An 18,395-nucleotide genomic window follows, 5' to 3' on the forward strand; every position below is an offset into this window, starting at 1 on the left:
GCGCAAATGGTAAAAGTGTCCCGGGGTTTTTATGTTATATGTTTCACCGAAAAGAATGCACCAAAAGGTCCCATGCCATAACTGAACTAATGCTGCTAGAGTGCAAAGGAAGACAAATTCACCCCCATTCGGAGCTCATGTAAATGGTGCACGAAAATGCACAATATGTAGGTCTAAGCTCACCATGTGTCACTGCCATCAGTCTCATTGGTCAGTTGTTCCTGCGTGCTCCACCAACCTTACCACTACCTCGCTTACCGCGCATGTATAGAAATGTAACAAAATGTTGTGATTGCTAAATACTTAACATATAGGTAACGCATTTGAAATGGCCATGTAAAAGGCACTAGCAATGTAGAAAACATAGCTTTGAAAAGACTCAATGAGTATTGTACATTATATGAATGTTTATGCCTCTTCCACATAATCTGCAACGCACCAGGAAAATACCATTGTGGGCACATCCAAGGCATTCCCCCTTCCTCCCCATTGAAGGCTGCCAGACAGAAAGCAGAGGCCTGTGCTGCTCTGCTTCACCTCCCCCAATTCGGCTGGAGCCGCTTCAAACATTCACGTTCCCCCGCAGCTCCCAGGGCCTCGGCCAGCCACCTGAATTATTTACAACCCAGCAGTAAACCCCGGCCATAAACGCAGGCCCGAAGGCGCCCTTTCTGAGGCTCCACGACCCACGAGCTCACCCCAGGTTAATGGCCCCTGTAAAATTAGGACACCCAATATTATAGCAACATTGTAGGAACACATTCATAATGACTTCTAACTGGACATGATAACTTGGACAGCTCGTCCCTTGTCGTGAGACCCAACCTCGCGACCTATGATACCCGGTCAACAGGACGATGGTAACCATGTATTGATGTATCACCACAAGACCCCACTCTAGGGCATTCCTCCTGTGTTGCATTAACCTGTAGAATAACCCATTGGAAGATTTACCGGGGAAGATAATATTGCAATATTGGATGAATATGGTGTGTGTGGCCTTAGGGCGGAAAGCCAAGAAAGACGTTCATCACTGACACTGGTCACGGCTGGCACAACACCACCGCCCGGATGAGCCCAGCTGACCTGCCCGGCCCGGCCCACGTGGGTAACCAGTGACGTCCACCAACCACGGCAAACCACATCACAGCTGCACCTATAGTTAGTCGTCGCCACCCAATCCCCACGAATGTGTGCCCCCTATAGTGTGTAGGTTCTTATGACACATTTTGTAAATATATACGCCTGTCTTTGCTATTGTCAGACAGAGCGCTCTCGGAGTTTGCAGAGTCCTTTTCATGCCCTATTCTGACTTATATAAACTCCCATTAAGCTCACCCACACTTTGTCTTAGCCTTATTCCCATCTTGGGAGAGTCCATTATTGTCTCTCATTGTGGGGAGGATCGTGCTATATGGGGACGCTCGCCTTCACTACCAAAAGGCTGTGGAAACATTAAAAAGGAGAGAACCCTGGTAGGAGAGTACACCAGGTATCCTAACAAGATAAAGACTAACAGCCAAGTTGTCTTGTATACCAGTTGTGTTTATCAAGAGAAACTTAAGGAACTGATATTTTTGAATATAAAACTGAGGGAAGAGAACTGCAGGTGAAGGGAACCATTCTCTGTAACAAGGAACTCCATCCTTCTGGAACTGTCATGATGCCCGCTCCCGGGGAGCCGGTTCAAGCCCTGCGTCCCCGAAAGCGGACATCCAGTCCCCAAGGAAGGACCCAGCAACCCCATATAGGGGCCCTTTGGACAGTGTCCTGGCGCCTATGGCGCCAGACTCATTATGGAAGTGCTTGGGTGCACTTACCTGATGCAGACCATGCTGCAGGATCCCGGCCTCCTTGAGGCCTGAAAGGAACTACTTTATCTGTGGGACTAATTTACCATCCGGGCGTGGTCGGGGAAGGATACATACCTGATTGGAGGAAGGATACATACCTGGAAATTCTTCCAAGGCTATTTAAACCCCACCCGAACAGCCACACGTGCTTCGCGTTGTTCTGCATCTAGCAGCTGGACGCTCACCGTGTCTGCTCCTGCATCCTGACTTCTGCCACGCCTGCCAGCATCCTGGATCACCTGCAAAGGAAGAGAAGAAGAGACCAGAAGAAGGAAAAGTCCTTGCCTGCTAAATCCGCATCCCGGAGACATCTCGCCGACAATCCTGAAAAGGAAGACTTTCATTTAAAAGCTCATCGCGTCGATCGCTGCAGCGCCGCATTCCACTCACCTTTACAGGGCACCTCCATGTTCAGCAGCGATCATCCGGATTCGCAGTCACGCCCCAGCGCCTAGGGAGAAAAGACCAGAACAAAAGGTGAGAGAGAGAGAAGGGAATAAGGAAAGCTAAATCTCCATGTTAAGACTTACCTGTTGATTCATTCCCTCTTCATTTCGGGTCCGCGCCGCATCCTGGCATTTCCCGACCCCGGCCCCTAAGGGGAAAAAGAGACATCAGCGTTAATGAGCGAATGAAAAGACATTACCAAAAAACCCTCATTAAAGACTTATCTGATTTCTACAAGGATTTCACCTCTCATCTCGGGTCGGTGCCTGTTCCCCGGCATTCCGTACCCCGGCCCCTATGGGGAAAAAGACACTAGCATTAGTACATTAATGCATGGACACAAGGGGAACCTCTTATAAAAAAAAAACGTACCTGGAAGCCAAGCAAGTTTGGTTCTCACCAATCCGAAAATCCAGTGAAGTAACTGGATACCAACGCGCCCCTGCATCAGAAGTAGGATGGAGAGCTCGTCCTTCCAGACCCTAAGATGAGATGCTTCGAGGAATCACAGAAGGGTTTCGAGGAGGGTGAGAGGGGAAAGTGGGAGGCTGACTGCATTACCCTGCAGACAGTTAATCCCCTATTTTCGTCTACAGAAGGATACTTCTGCGAGCCAGACAAACCAGATTTGGGGGCCCGGTCCAGTCCGTCTTCCGAACCCTGCGCATCACCTTAGAAGAGGTCACAGCAGCGCGAACCAGGCCAGCGCCTCCGTGGGAGTCAGGTGAGCGTTACAGGAACTTTGTGTTGGAGGTACACATTTCCTTTTGGAACATTTGTACACTGCTAAAGGCCAAAGACAAGTTCCCTTTTCACCTTAGAGTGGATTATAAGAATGTGAGGGCCAGAATAGTACTTTGGATACAGGACGGTTTTGCTTTGGCCATTCTGACATTGACAGACCCTTAGTTTTGGTTTTAGGTAGAAAAACACCTCTTAGAACAGGGACAGAGAGGCATTTCCAACCCCCCTTTTATTTTAATAAAAGTCTTTGACCAAAACCATGAATGTCTGTGTCTGTGTCTTATTCCTAGCTCCTCACACCACAGTTTGGACTAGGTCATATATATTTGTCTCGGTCTACGCTCCCACAACAACAGAAGTGTTTAAATGATAAATACACTGTTTGAAGTAAAATGGACTGTTGTGTGAAGAGTCAGGAATGAACCTCGGAAACAAGTTAAGTTTTCAGTTAAATAATTTTATTGAAAACAAAATGGTTGAGAAAAGGCCTCTCTGACCCTGCTCTAAGTGGAAGTCCCCTACATATAATCAAAAACTAAGGATCTGTCGTCTGTGCCAGGATGTCAAAATCAAAACCGTACTTGTGTCCAAAAGTTATATTCTGACCCTCACACTATAAGTGATTGCAAAAGAATTTGTAAAGAAAGAATAAACAGCTCCAACACAAAGGTTCTGCAAGGATGAAAAGCATTCGCTCCAGAGGGTGGCTCCCTTCCCTTGGAATTCTCCTCAATACAAATGATACTTGGTCCAACAGTTCCTTGTGTCTTTCTTGGCCCACAAAAGTACTGTTATTTAGAAAGCTGCTTAGCTTTGTAGTTCCACGTCTTTCAACACGTTCCTTTTGTGTGGTAAACACAGTTGTAAGTCTTCTTGTAGACCTGCAACCGCCTGGTATATGCCCTTGCCTGGACTTCTTGTATTCACACTGATGATTGCCTGGTATACTCTCCTGCCAGTGCTTCTTGTATTCACACACAATTTTAATTGCCTGGTTTACTCTGCTGCCAGGACCTCTTACCATTCCATGTTGTTCCTCTTACTTTCACAGTTGTGCATACCCTCTTTGGTATATTACATCTCCTTGATACATCTTTCGATTTGTATTCCCCACATAATTGTTTTTCATACAATCATATCTTGTGGGGGTCTTATTTACAATATTCTTTCGTGTTTCTCTAATTCTGATTTGGCTTCACCACATATTTGTATTCCTTGCAATCATATCTTGGGAGGTGTCTAAGCTGCAATATGCTTTCTTGTTTCTCATTCAGTATCTTTACTTTGTCTCCTTCTGTGACTTTCATTATCACAGTTCGTATTTGGCACGGTTGGCGAAAGGCCCCAGATTCACAACAGTGTTTGGGCAGAAGCACTAAGTGTACCACCTGCTTTCACCTCTGAACTGCTTCTGCTTCGCTCAGATGTCTCCTGCAGCCTCGCCTCAGCACGCCTTTATCGATTGATAGCCAGGTAAGTAAAATGTTGCTTTCTTTGGTTTTGGCATGGCCAGGAGTTCTCCACTGCCTCCTGGCAGGTCATCAGTGTGACCTGCAGCATTTCCCTTCTCTCTTGGTGAGCCAGCATTTCCCTTTTCTTCTGGTGTGCCACTCGGTTCATTCTTCTAGGCCTCCCAGGCTTTGTGGTTGAAGGACACTTCTTCCAAGCAGCAGACCCAATGACTTGGTCTCTGGTCTTTAAATCTCCTGCGTACAGATGGACTTTGAAAACACCTAGAAGGCTCATTGAGCTTGGGGCTCCTTTCATTCTGCGTTGCTCTTTCCCTCCTTGCCCCAGTATTTCAGTGATTGTGGGAAAAGGAGTCAATTGCTGTTGAGTGCCATGGATTACTTGAAAAATCACTTTCAACAGTTCCGAATGATTTATCAGTTCTAGAGCTGGAAGAGATTGCCTTGGACCTTCCACATTTTAGACAAGGGATGGAAATCTGATCTACAGAGCTTTGGGAAAGGGTTCCTTTAGTTTCCCTTGCAGGGGGTGTAGACATATGGCAGTAAGCCATAAGGGTATTAGATATAAAGGGGTCATTTTCACAGGCCAGTGGGGGTATAATGCCTCATCCAATGAAGCCATGACATCTCCCCGGACGCTATCTCCTCCATGTGATCCTCCCTCAAATAGTCGCCCCCAGGTTCAAGATCAGGTAGCGGCTGCCATCACCATGCCACATGTTGTTGTAATGGTGGCATCAAACTATATATTGAACAAGCATGGAGCCTGAACACCCAGACACAGAAAGGAGGTCACCATTTATTCTGTGTAGCAAGTAAAATGCATGACACTCATTGATTCTTTTCAAGTAGTCATTTTCAGGTATGTTCTTGCTTCACAGCAAATGCACCCTCAAAGCACAGAGCACACCTTCTTTACTTCATTATATTGCTAATGACTCGATAGGAATTACCACCATCACCATTCGGAAAGAAACATGCCAGGCTAAATTAAGGGACTGGCACTAATTCCTAGGACTTTCTCAAACAAAATAACATCAACATTGGTCCCACGAAAAAGAATAGTATGAAATATGTATAGCTCAATTATTTGGATTCATATTTCATGATTGGTATTACAATGTATATAGGCAGAGAAAAAGTAACTAACGTGCGTACACCATTGTAATATGTAATTAATGAGTATGTGTGTTATCAGGAAGCACACATGTAATTGTCATATGCATATTTTTTTGTTTTTATTATGTTTATAATAAAATAGTGTTTAACTGTTAGTAGTACTTGTCACACTAATAAGATCAGTGTCTATTATTCCTAAGGGTAACTATGTGGGTGGTCACAGAGTTTGTGACAACCACATGATTAGTGTATCATTAGTGACCCGATACACAACAAGATCGAACTTCTATACCTCACTTTAACCTTAGCAGATAGGACAGGATGGCCTACTCAGTATCAATTCTCTGGGCTCCCGCTCGGTCCATGATTCCATTGAGCGGAATTAGATGTTTGCACTATTTGAAAAGATGGGAATTGGACTAGGTTTTCTTGAATGGGTGATGATTTTGTATCATGAACCCGCAGTGTCAGGATTTGTGGGGCCTCTACATTTGGTAGAGTGCCCGCTGGCAACGTGCATTGCATGTGTACCACTAGGGCACCCTTAAGGCTGCCTCTGCTGGTGCCTAATTGCTGATAATTTGCAGATTATGCAGTACGGGCAGGGCGTGTGCAGGCAGGCAAACGATTTCGGGCAGAGAACCGAGGACTGGAATGGAAACGCTGCTGAACCCCGCTCGATGACCCGGGAAGTCAGGCCCAACATTGTTAGACCACGCAGATCGTTTTCTCGCTCTGGGATAACGTTGGAGGCTCCCCAAAATTCTGATAAGTGAACAAGTGCATTATGATGTTGGCACATGTTAAGTCGCCTGCCTAGCAGCACGTGGCTTAGTTTGGAACTGGTACATGCTGATTTATGATTCATAGGACAGTTCGTTGAATTTTCAACAAGCAGTTTAATTTGGAACAATCATACATGCATTCATTCATTAGTCGCATGGCAGGCCAATGTGCCTTTTAACAGGCTGCTGAACCCTAAGGGGGCGGGGGGGTGGGGTTTCTTACTCTTCTCTGTGTTCTGGGCAAGGTTTGCTGTTGTGGTACACGGCAAGTGAGTTTGAATCAAGCATCATTCTGTTCTTGCTTGGGAAGATAAAGCATGAAAACACTGAAGGGAACGTGAATAAGTACTAGCAAAACATTGGTTTCCTGTCCCATACAACTAAGAAGGGGACACTGTTTGTCAGCCTTGTTCATGGTGTATGTTACATGTTCATTCATCTGCTTGGTTATCATGTGCATGCTATGTGTACGTCAGGTTATATATATGTTGTGTGTTACCTTATCATGATCATCGCTTTGTGTGGGATGCTCATGGCTTATGTGTATAGGAAGCAGGTACAGGTTCAGGAGTATGAGTCAGGATTTCCGAATTAGGGCATATTCCCTGCGTTTCCCCCTTCCTATCCTATCACATACCCTAACCCTCTTTCCGGTTTCCCTAAAACCGCCCCATACCTATCCACAACCTCTCTCTAACCCCTTTAGCCCCATTGGCTGCCTTGTGTTTACATGTTATTCAGAACCAGGAATCTGTGCTAACCAAGGTGGAAGGGTCGTACTCCATTCAGCTTCCGTGGTTACGGAGGGGATGTGAATTTAACCTCCTTACACGTGACACACAGCAAGGGTAAACGTTAGTCACTTAGCATGCATTCCTAACTGTTTAAACATAATAAAAGGTATGATAAACAAGAGATGATATACCTCATCAACAACAACAAGACCCAGATCGCTGATTCGTCCTGTTTCAATCAATGAGTTTGTCAAACTGTGCCCCTTTTCTATTGTAGCAATATACAAGGAATTTCTTGATCTTCGTTTGATCGGAGGGAATCTTCCTTTACTTCCTGCATATTCTTCAACCAAGAAATCCAGTTCCACTCCAAAGGTTGACAGACCCCGAACCTACAAAGGAACACAAATTGATTTTAAAAAGTAACCGGTAAACACATTTCCATTAACAATCAATCACTTTGTGACACATTAAAGATATTTTCAAGGGCGGTGTTTCATTGCTGTATACAGAATTTCAAGAAGGATTCTTTTGCAATTACATAACTTTTTTAAAGACTTAACACTGAAGTTAACTGTTGTACTTTCAAGCAAGATGTCAATGACTTTAGGACCTTGTGGATGTCGCTCTTCTCTGCCAGAAACCTTATGCTATTAAGGAAATAGTCTGACGCCAGATACAAGAGACTCCGGCTTGTGAGCAATAAGAAACAGAAAGGCAACAAACGACATTGGGACCACAAAAGTGATGGGTGGAAGGTTTCAAATGAATCTGAACCACTGGCAATTGCTCTGTGCAACCTTCCACACCACCGTTTTTTAGCCCGTCTGCGCCATTGCAAACGGGGTCCAGCCATGTGCAAATCAGTTAGCTGCCGCCTCCAATGGTAGCAGCCCAGCCCGAACTGCTAGGCCAGGTCCCCTCTGCACAGAAAACCAAGCAACCCCAGACATGTTTCAGCCTTGTTGGACCTCCTCAGTGAGGTGCAGCCTGGTTCCCTATGGCACAGCGAGCAAGGGACCCACGTCTGGGCATACCCTCCCTCACATGGAGAGACAAACTGTGACCACAAAAGTGATGGGTGGAAAGTTTTGAATGAATCTGAACCACTGGCAATTGCTCTGGGCAACCTTCCACACCACTGTTTTTTAGCCCATCTGCGCCATTGCAAAAGAGGTCCGGCCATGTGCAAATCAGTCAGCTGCCGCCACCAATGGTAGCAGCCCAGCCCGAACTGCTAGGCCAGATCCCCTCTGCACCGAAAACCAAGCAACCTCAGACATGTTTCGGCCTTGTTGGACGACATTGGCGCAACAAATTAGGAAGAGACACATGTAAAGAGAAATTAACGAAGTAGCATGAATGGACAGAAGTCAAGAAGGGAGAATGGAGTTAACATGATTAAGCACAAAACACAAAGCACAAGAACAGAGAGATCGCTCTTCATATGAAACTTGAGAGTAAATAAAGTAAAACCCTGGATCCACAGAGTTACTATACAAAATATTGTCATTTGCAGTATGTACTAAAAAGGCCAAAGCAAAAATGTATCATCTAGAAAAGGCATAACAGAAACAACTAAGAGTAATTATATAATGGCCTTTCACTAGGTGAAATACGAATGAAGGCAATGCAGCAGCAGTGTCATGTCCACAAGCACAACACATAGTATGCCGAGAGAAAGTGCAGGCAAGAAAGAAACACAAATATACGCAAAGGAAACCTCTACAGGCAAGTTCTTTTAATCAAACAATAGAAGACCAACAGATGGTTATCCAGTAGGATTCAGAACTCAACAGATCAGGTAAATCAAATTACAAGCAAAAAAGAAAAGTTATGTGGAAGGGTGCATATACTCATTTCAACTCAAACAAATATATCCTTTAATGCAACACTGTGAAATAAAGGATACACTTACAAGAACACCAGCCATGTCAGTGGCTAGTTCTGAGAATAGCGGGAGTGATGTACAGGTGCTGAGTGACAGCACAGGAAATAAATCTGGAAAAACTGAAAAAAATAAACTTTAGAACAAATAAAAAGATACAAGAGTAAATTGACCAACAGAGCTACAGGAGAGTTACATTTCTGCAAACAATGGGGGCTGCACTGGAGGACTGTTAGGCAGGATTGTGTGCAGTACCCTTTGGGGACAGCAGAACATGTCCACCTGGCAATAGGGAACACAACCTTTGGTATAAGTCTGTACTACACAGGTTGGTGATGTGGCTGAGCAGCCAGGTTTATCTCAAGACGTGTCAATGTGAGCAGTAGGGTTGTAACAGAGTTTCACAGTGACAGTTATTGAAATAGACACTAGAGATTTCTTGATTAAACAATTATTGTGTCAGTTATAGAAGCCTTCTTCAGAAGGGAGGAAAATATGTAACAATTATAATATACTTCAAAACACACACTGTTTCTCTAAATCAGATGATATCCATTGGGTATCGCACAGACACTTCCTACAACCACAGTTGACTTAAATAGCTAGGACACTGTGGACATTGATTTATCACTGGTGGATTTAGAGCAATACTGAGTTTGGGGACAAGGGCTTGGATAGGGGAATAAAACCTAGGTTAACAAATAGTTAATAAACTGGTAAGTACTTTTAAAACCCTCCAATGCAAAGTAAATTAACCCTTTCCTGGGGGAAAAGCAAAAGCACAAGGTCAGAGGTAGAAGAATCTCTCAGGGAGCCAGGACAGTCAATGTTAGTTGAACACAGTCTAGGGGAACTCAATATATTAATTGCAGGTAAGTAAAAGTCTTTCACAATGTTTTTAGAAATGTTTGTAGAAATAAGATACACTTAAAGGGCCACAAGCTGGGAGGCTTGTGAGGTGCAAAGCACCAAGCAACTCTGCCAGGGCGACCAAGGCAAGTCTCAACTGAGAACAAGTAAGACTACGCGGTTTATAGTGACTTTTTCGAATGCCATATTTTCGAAATGCCATTTTCTCGATGCAATTTTGTCCATTTTTTTCATTTTATTTTTTAAATGGGGGGGGGGGATTCCCCCCACCCCCAAACCCCTGTTTTATTGTTTTCGAAAAAAAGGCATTTCGAAAATATGTTTTTGAAATATTGACTGGATACCAGACTACACCACAAGAGGCAAGTCCTCTTAGGTTTATAGTACCTTTGGTTAGAAGAAATGGGTCAAGCTGGCTTCTGTTCCTGTGTGGCTCTGCAGATCCTATTGTTTGTGTGTTTCAGTCACGGGGACAACAGGGAGGACTTCTGGGGACACCTGCAACACAATGGGTAGGTCGGCGGCTGCAAAGGTCAAGCTTCAATTCAGTGGCACTTTGTGGGTTCAGCTCCTCGCGTTTTAGCAAATAGCACCACCGTGAACACTTGGATACCACTCTAGACCTTCCTTACATCTGGGGTCCCGCACTCTGTTGAGGTGGCTCAGGTTTGGTCAGTCCTGCTTCCAGGGAGTACGTAGGATCCTCCTGAGGCTCGGGTCTGAACTTAAAAGCGATGCACTCAGTCTGGTGCTCCTCTTCCTGGCACTTTGGTTAAAGCAGCAGTGGAAGTACAGCCAGCTCCAATAGGATGTCCAAAAGTGTTCACTTTGGGGTTGATTGGTCCCACCAACCCAAGGGGAGAAGTCGTCCTTACAGGGCTTCTCTAGTCGAAATGAATTTTGAGCTTCAGCACAGCAGCAGGGCTTCACCGGGCAAATCAAAGGTCCAGGAGTTGCAGCAGGCATCTCTTCCAAGTTCTTCTTCAGATTCCTTCGTCCAGTGGTCGACTCTGCCTTCCAAGCCATAAAGCCTCGCCTTTTAAGCAGGTTTCTCCCATTCATTGCAGCCTAGCTGTCAATCACACAGCAGCGTGGCTGTCCTCCAAAGACAGCCGGCCGGCCAATTACCTTTTGGTGTATTCCTATGACCAAGGGTTATTAGGCACAGGAGTTTTGGGCACCTCCCTCACTTTCTGCCCCTCCCAGACATACTGGAGCCAGGCGGGAATGTAGGTATTTGGAAATGAGAAGACCAGCCTTCAACACTTTAGACCTACTGACTTTTTATTTGCAGAAACAAGCAGCTCCTTTAATTGTAGGGAAAATGGGGGACAACATGCCGTTTGCTTTTCTTTCTCAAAAGGTGAAGATACTGTTCACGAATCATTCTGTTGAGGCTAACAGTGTTCGGGAGTCTTCTCCAGGAGATGAGACTATTGCCTTTTATTCTGTGGAAACTGTTTTCCTAGGGATCATTCCTCATCAATTCCTTAAAGTCTTGCATTGTCTCTCAAGCCTCTGTATTCATTTCTCTATAGTTCTCCAGAGAGGAGGTCTCCAGCTCACACCCTCACTGGTGTTGGTCGTACTCCAGCCTCCTTGGCCCAGCCCCTCCCCTTGTTGGGGAGGCTTCCTGGACAACTGTTAGCACGGTCCTCTGCCTCTCTGTTCATTCAGTATTCCTCTCATTCACTCGACGCTCACCTTTGTTTCTGGATGACAGTCGCCTCCAGCTGGATCTCAAGTGCCGTTAGGGCCGTCAGCAGCAACTCTCTCACGGCTAACTTCTTCTTTGCGGATAAATGTCTTAGTAAGGCTCTATAAACGGGTTATAACAGGATAGGGCAGAACGGGTGCAACTTGGACTACTGTTTCCTTATGGCCGGACGTCAATAGGCCCACTCATAGGCCACCTCCTCCTCAGGCCCCGGGCCCTGCTCCAACTCTTCTCTCTAATTCAGAAGACAAACACCAGAGACCTGTAACAGTATGACATCCTTGGAATCATTCTTGTTCTAGAGCATTACCATTGGTCCAATTGTCTGTCTCTCCCAGGTTGTAGCCTCCCCTCCATTATGGCCTCATCCCCCCAAGGTCTGATTGGCTTCTTGCTAGAGGTCTTGTCCTGGCTCTGATCTTCCTTCGTTTCCACCGCCTTGTCACAGGGTTTCACTTGTGAATCCCGCCAAAGCCAAAACTAACAAAGGGACCAAACCTGGTTTGGCACACAGATTAAATCTCAAGAAGGACCTTTTCAGCAAGAAATGTCGAAAAAACAAGACCAGAGCCATTTTGACAAAATGGGCACACATGGGTCCCTTACTGCAGCTGCGAACGCAGCCTGCGGTAAAAACACACAATGGTAGTAAAAAGTAAACCACTGCCACCAGCCATGAAGAAAGGGTAACAAACACGTTACATGAGAAACTAGACAAAGGGGATACAAAATAACCCCTCTATCACCCTATGGTAAAATAGTGTGTGCTGGGTCTAGAAAGTTACAAAATGTAAGTAAAGTCAATTTCACTTCACTGCTCTTGGAAACAGTAGTTTCATCAATAGAAGGTATTTAAACCTTTGGGAAATCTAAGAGACTTCCCTGTGTCACTGCACTGAAGGTGCTTTGTGCCTCAAGGTAAATATGATGCCTATGGAGTTTGTCAGACTCCAAAGTCAAAAGAAACAGAGTCCAAATCACAGCAAAATACACAAGAGAGTGGAAAAAAAGGTCTCACTCTCCAGGTTAGAAATTAAAAGTCCTAAAGTCCAGCAAAAAGAGCTGGGGGTCTCCAAGGTAGAAGGTAATGAGCACATTTCTGAGAATTCTCCCCAACAAGGACCCAGACCCAGATAATAAAGAGGAAGCAATTCTCCATCATCAATGGGAATTATGACAAGATCTGAGAAAAGAGAATAGATTTTAAGAGAAAACGAAATGAGCATTGTGAATCTATTACCCTAGGATGAAGCATAGAAATGTTGTGGTAAAGTGACTGTCACATGATTACCTTGAGAACTCGAAAATAGCAGTACAATGGAAAACTGCAGAAAAATGTGATCTAATTAAGCTAACAAAATAGATGAAGTAGGCAGATCAATGAAAAGAATGGGTGAAGGACAACATTGTTGGAGATAGAGAAGTTCTAAAGGCACTATACAAATCTAAATAAAAAATCTGAAATTAATTCTTTAAAAAGTACAGTGCACAATCTCTAAGGTCCCCGGCCAATCTCCTCTTTGATAGGCATTTCCCTAGCCTCATCAACTTCCCCTCATCTCCGGCTGTCCCTTCCTCTCATTCCTTGAATACCTTTGCCACTCCTCCCTCCTCCTCTGCCCCACTTCAGGCTACCTCCACTCCTGCCCAGGGCATATCTCTGATTTGTACCCCTGCCCGGAATGTCTTTAAGGGTGGCAACCTTCTGCATCTTGCCACTCTCAACTCTCGCTCTGCTGTCAAACACTCCTCTGACATCTGCCACCTCCTCGAAAAACTGGACCTTGATGTCCTCAGTCTTACTGAAACATGGTTCACGGCCAGCTCTGTCCCGAACTTTGACACTCTCCTCCCTGATGGCTACAAGATCCTCCCCACACCCAGATCCACACAGCCCGGAGGTGGTGTAGCCCTGATCTTTCTTAAGTGGATTCCTGCCACCATCATTCCCACTCACATCTACACCTCTTTCGAATGCCTTGTCTGCAGGCTCTTAATCTCTCCTAGCCACTCTCTTACTGTTGCTACTCTCCAACGGCTCCCTGGTCAAATCACCCCCTTTCTCTCCGAGTGGGCTGACCTCTCGTCCTCCCTCCAGGCCTCAACCACTCAACTCCTCTTCCTTGGTGACCTTAACCATCTTGATTCTCCCTGTCCCTCATCTTTGCTTGTTCGCAACCTTTGCGATTCCCCCTCTCTCTCTCTATCCTCCCCTCCGGCCCGACGCATTCTGCAGGTCACACACTTGATGTCTTGATCTCCTCTGACCATTCCCCTCTACTGGTGTGACCATTGCCTCCTCTCCTCACCTCTCACTCTCTTCCCCCCAAGCCAACCTTACCCCTACACTGCCACCTACCCTACCTTCTCGGACATCCTGTCCATGAAGCGCGTGTCAGTTGAGGCTTTCGCTGCCACCTTCTCTCCCCCCCGCTTCTCCTCTGGCTGACTCGCACCCTGACACAGCCCTATCACTTCTATACTCCTCTATTTCTGATACTCTTGATGCTCTTGCCCCTGTCATGAGGATCCACTTGAAGTCTAAAGCCAAGTGCAATTCCTGGTATGACTCTGACCTAGGTACACTTAAACCTAAGTGTAGGGCGGCTGAGAGGAAATGGAGGGCTTCTTGTTCATCCTCTGACAAACTGGACTGTCGTCTGCTCCAAAGGCAATACCGACTCTCTGTCCTCTCCAAGAAGAGTCCACATTCAAGCCTGTGTCTCTGCGGCATTTAACAACTCAGCCAAACTCTTTAAAATCTGCAATGAGCTGGCTAACTCTGCTGCAGTCTCTACCCCTCCTCTTGCCTCCCAATCTCTTTGCAATGCCCTTGCCTCTCAATTTATCTAAAAAACGCAGGACATCCTGCCCACCCTCTCCTCCCCTTCCGTGCCTCTCCCCTCGTGCTTGCTGACCCTCCCTCAGCTACCACCCACCCTCTTTCTCCCACGATGAGGCCACTAAACAAGTCTGATCTATGAAAGCCTCGTCAAAACAGTTCCATCCCTGTTCCTCTAAAACCATCAAGGACCACATTGACACTCTCGCTCCGGCACTTGCTGATTTTTGCAACCACTCCTTTGCCTCTGGATCCTTCCCCTACCACCTGTAGCACTCCCTTGTGCACCCTCTTCTTAAGAAACCCACAGCTGATCCTTTCTGTCCGGCTAACTATCGCCCAATCTCCAGTACTCCCTTTCTGGGAAAACCCCTGGAAAAGCTGGCCATCTCTCAGCTTAACCTCCATTCTAATTCTATTGGCTGTCTTCATGACCACTAGTCTGTCTTCAGAGCTGCCAGAAGCAAGGAAACTGGTCTCCTGAACATCTGTGAAGATCTGCTCTCCAACCTTGACTCTAACATTCCCTCTGTCCTCATCCTACTCGATTTCTCATCCTGCTCAACCGTCTGCGTGATAACCTGGGTATCACCGATTAGGCTCTGGCCTGGCTGACCTCTTTCCTCTCTGATCGACCCTCCCAGGTCATACTGGGGTCCTTCCTATTATCCATCTCCCTCTCTTCCTCTGGTGTTCCCCAGGGGCCTAACCTCTCGCCCTGGCTTTTCAACCAATACCTGGAAACTCTAGCCTACTGCACTGCAATGTTCTGCTCAAATTTCCAGTGCTACGCTAACGAAATATAATTTTCATGCGGCTCTCGGCCACCTACTCTCCCTAATTTCCGATGTCTCTAAAAAGTCTAAGTTTCTACTGTACCTCCTCAGAGGCACTCTGCCCTTCCTTTCCTTCCCCCAGAAGCTCACTGTCTCCTAAGCTCTGGTTCTCTCTTGGTTGGACTATTGCAATAGCCTCTTTCTTAACCTACCTGCCTCTACTCTCTGCCCTCTGCAACTAATCCAGAACAGGACTGCGAGAATTGTCCTTGGCCTCAAGCCATGGGATCGCATCTCTCCAGCTGTGAAATCTCTACATTGGCTCCCAGTGGATGCAAGGATTAAATTCAAAACCCTTTGCATTGTCCACAAGGATTTCTGGGGCTTGGGTCCAAAACACCTTCAGCTATCCCTTCGCAAATACCTCCCCTCTCGAGCTCTTCACCCCTCTAGCTCCCTCAGGGTCAGTCGTTTTTCAAAGAAACGAGCTGGGGATAGTCTCCGGCTGGGGCCTCCCTCTGGAACAGTCTCCCTGCCACTCTAAAACGTTGAGGAGAACCATCTCTAGTTCTGGAAGCACCTCAAGACCTTCCTCTTTGCTTGTGCCTTCATCCCCCTCCTCTCCTCTGCTGATCTGTTCTCTCCTGGCACCGTGCACCTGGCCATCCTCTGTCCGCCGGGCCCAGGTTCCTGCTCACCCTGCCACCCTCCCGCACTGCCTCCGGGCCACCCCTTGCAATGGGGTCTGTATCTGTACCCATACAGCCTCCGCTTTTTCTCTTCCGGCACTTATCTGACCTACCCCATCTGCTGTCTTAACCTCAGCACTTGGCACTTTCCAGCTGCACTACCACTTTTGTTGCTTTTTATCATTTATTTTATTTATTATTAATTATTCTGTTCTCCTTTTGCTCTGCACTTTCCACTTCTCCCCCCTCCTTGCACTTTTCCCCTCCCACTCCCCCATGCACTTGCGCATTCTCAATGTCACTGTGCCTAGTAAGATCGTTGTTTTGTTCTCCCGTTCCCCTCCCTTGCCATGTCGCGCTCTGAAACGCGTGTATGAGCGCGATAGAAGTAAAATATCAATATCATTATCTAATCTTAATCGTCAATAGAGCAATTGCATATTTTGATTTACTGAGGTCATCGTAGCAATATGAGGCCCACTAAGGGATAAATTAGTCTATAGCCTTCTTTTTTTAACCTTAAAAGTACACTGTAGAAGTAACCAGACCAAAAAACGTCATACTTTACTTAGCCCAAATATCCCTGCTGGGTAGCTGGATCTAGTGGTGAGCCACTAGGAGTAATGACGCCATATCTTACATTTTAACAAATTAAAGTGTGCAGAGCCATTGTGTTGAAAAAGCAGAAGGAAAGATGAAATATTATCGAAAGAAAAACATTGCAGTTTCAAATTGCAACTTGTAGATCATAAATGAAATACCAAACAGTGTCCTTACCTTTTCCTGGACAATGGCAACATATGGAAGTATCATAAGAACATTTTTCTGCCTGCACAGCAATTCCTGGAGGATTACAATTTCAGCAACAAGGGTTTTTCCACCACTGGTTGGCAGCGAATATATCAAGTTTCTTCTTTGCTGTAATGATTCTAACGTTAAACAACTGTGCTGCCAATCTGGAAATCAGAAAGAAGAAAGGTGTGCTCAAGTGGCTCCTTTCAACAAGTTCATTCCCACGATGTAGACATTTTCGAATTCAGAACCATCAAAAGGACTTTGCAACACAAATAACAGAAGAATTAAGTCTTTGATTACATAATTCACTTCAAATCAACATACCCTTCTTGTTCCGGGAAGAAATACGAGTCAGGCAACAACTTATCTCCTTGTTACAAATCTCCCTACTACAAGATAGAAGCTGTTGTAATTCAATTTCCTTAGTCTAGTTGCTTAACTATTAGGATGTGTCTACCAAACCCTACGTAACAAGTATCTTCATTCAAAACCAATAACAATTCCATTGTATGGCCCCAAAAACAATGATTCTGCTTTTCCTACTTTTGTTCCTTCTTCCCTACTACCTTGGTGTCCCTTTTCGTCTTCCAAGATGCTTTGGTTTCCTCATGACTGCGGCCCCATGTGTGCTGGGAATGCTGCCATGCCAATAATGTTGGTGCACTACTCAATGGTCTGGTGCTGCTTTGGAGCTGAGAAATTGAGTCAGGGCATAAATGCATACAAAGATTCTGCAAGGGGAAGTAGTCTGGAGTGACTGGAGTGCAGAGTATGAACGCCTCCTGCAAGGGTGCGCCATTGCCTTGACGTATATTTGACATTGTCACCGACAAGATTCCTAGATGTCTTCAACAACCCAAAGTCACAAAGGGAAGGCAGCCAGCGTATGCTATGAACCATTGGAGAAGAATCTTGTTTTGCTTTGGGATTGATGCTCTGTACTAGGCCTGGCCATCTGGAAAGAGAATATGCTATGTAAAGAACACTATGTGATGCTGGAGTTCTGTTGTTGGAAGGCTGTGCAGTAGTGGCTGGAGGGTCAAATCCACATGCCACAATCATCAGGAATAAGTCTTTGACAGATGTCATAAGGGTAAGGGAGCACGTGTGGGCCCACTAGAGTGGTCAAATCCTTTTCTTTAGTCTGCAATACCTTTGACAAGGAAGGCCATGATAACCCAGTATATTTACACAAACTTTTTTTCAAAAAAGTTATACTATGTTATCAAGGAACTAACAGACCACTAAGATCGCGGACCACCCTGGGACCGATTGCTTGAAATTAAATTCAGGCAGATCTAAAATGAGTACAAAAAACTCTGTTGGCTTTGACTCCCTCTTTAGAGTCCTGGAAACGACGCCATGATCTAGAAAGCGGGTCAAACATACACCGGTGTTATTCATGAGCACTTTCTTGCACAAGGCATTGGTTCCATTGGATCTGAAAGGAATGCTCCAACCCTGTACGTCTCTGTTGCTGTACGTCTCTGTTTCCCTAGCGCAATGTCAAACCTGTTTGGTTTGTGTGCAGTGCACCTCGGTAAAAATCACAATATTAAATACTCAGTTATTAAGGTTTTGACACAAACTGACCAGACATTGTAGGTCCAAGAACTCTTTGCAGAAGCGATATAATGGTCAGGTAAATTAGATTGCCATGTGTG

At 45.6% G+C, this 18,395-nt stretch overlaps 1 protein-coding gene across 4 annotated transcripts in view; it reads right to left on the reverse strand.

Moving 5' to 3' along the window:
- The window catches only part of HELQ (helicase, POLQ like), a 938,511-nt gene that overhangs the window by 780,756 nt on the left and 139,360 nt on the right, over window positions 1–18,395 (reverse strand). For all 4 annotated transcript variants that reach the window (XM_069630384.1, XM_069630383.1, XM_069630386.1 and 1 more), the window contains 2 exons: window positions 16,714–16,892; window positions 7,346–7,546 (listed from right to left, as the gene is read on the reverse strand). In XM_069630384.1, the coding sequence (XP_069486485.1) occupies window positions 7,346–7,546; window positions 16,714–16,892 (380 nt within the window). The remainder of the gene's footprint in view (window positions 1–7,345; window positions 7,547–16,713; window positions 16,893–18,395) is intronic.

This window comes from Ambystoma mexicanum, chromosome 6q, assembly GCF_040938575.1.
Source record: "Ambystoma mexicanum isolate Mex_15411 chromosome 6q, UKY_AmexF1_1, whole genome shotgun sequence".
NCBI lineage: Eukaryota > Metazoa > Chordata > Amphibia > Caudata > Ambystomatidae > Ambystoma > Ambystoma mexicanum.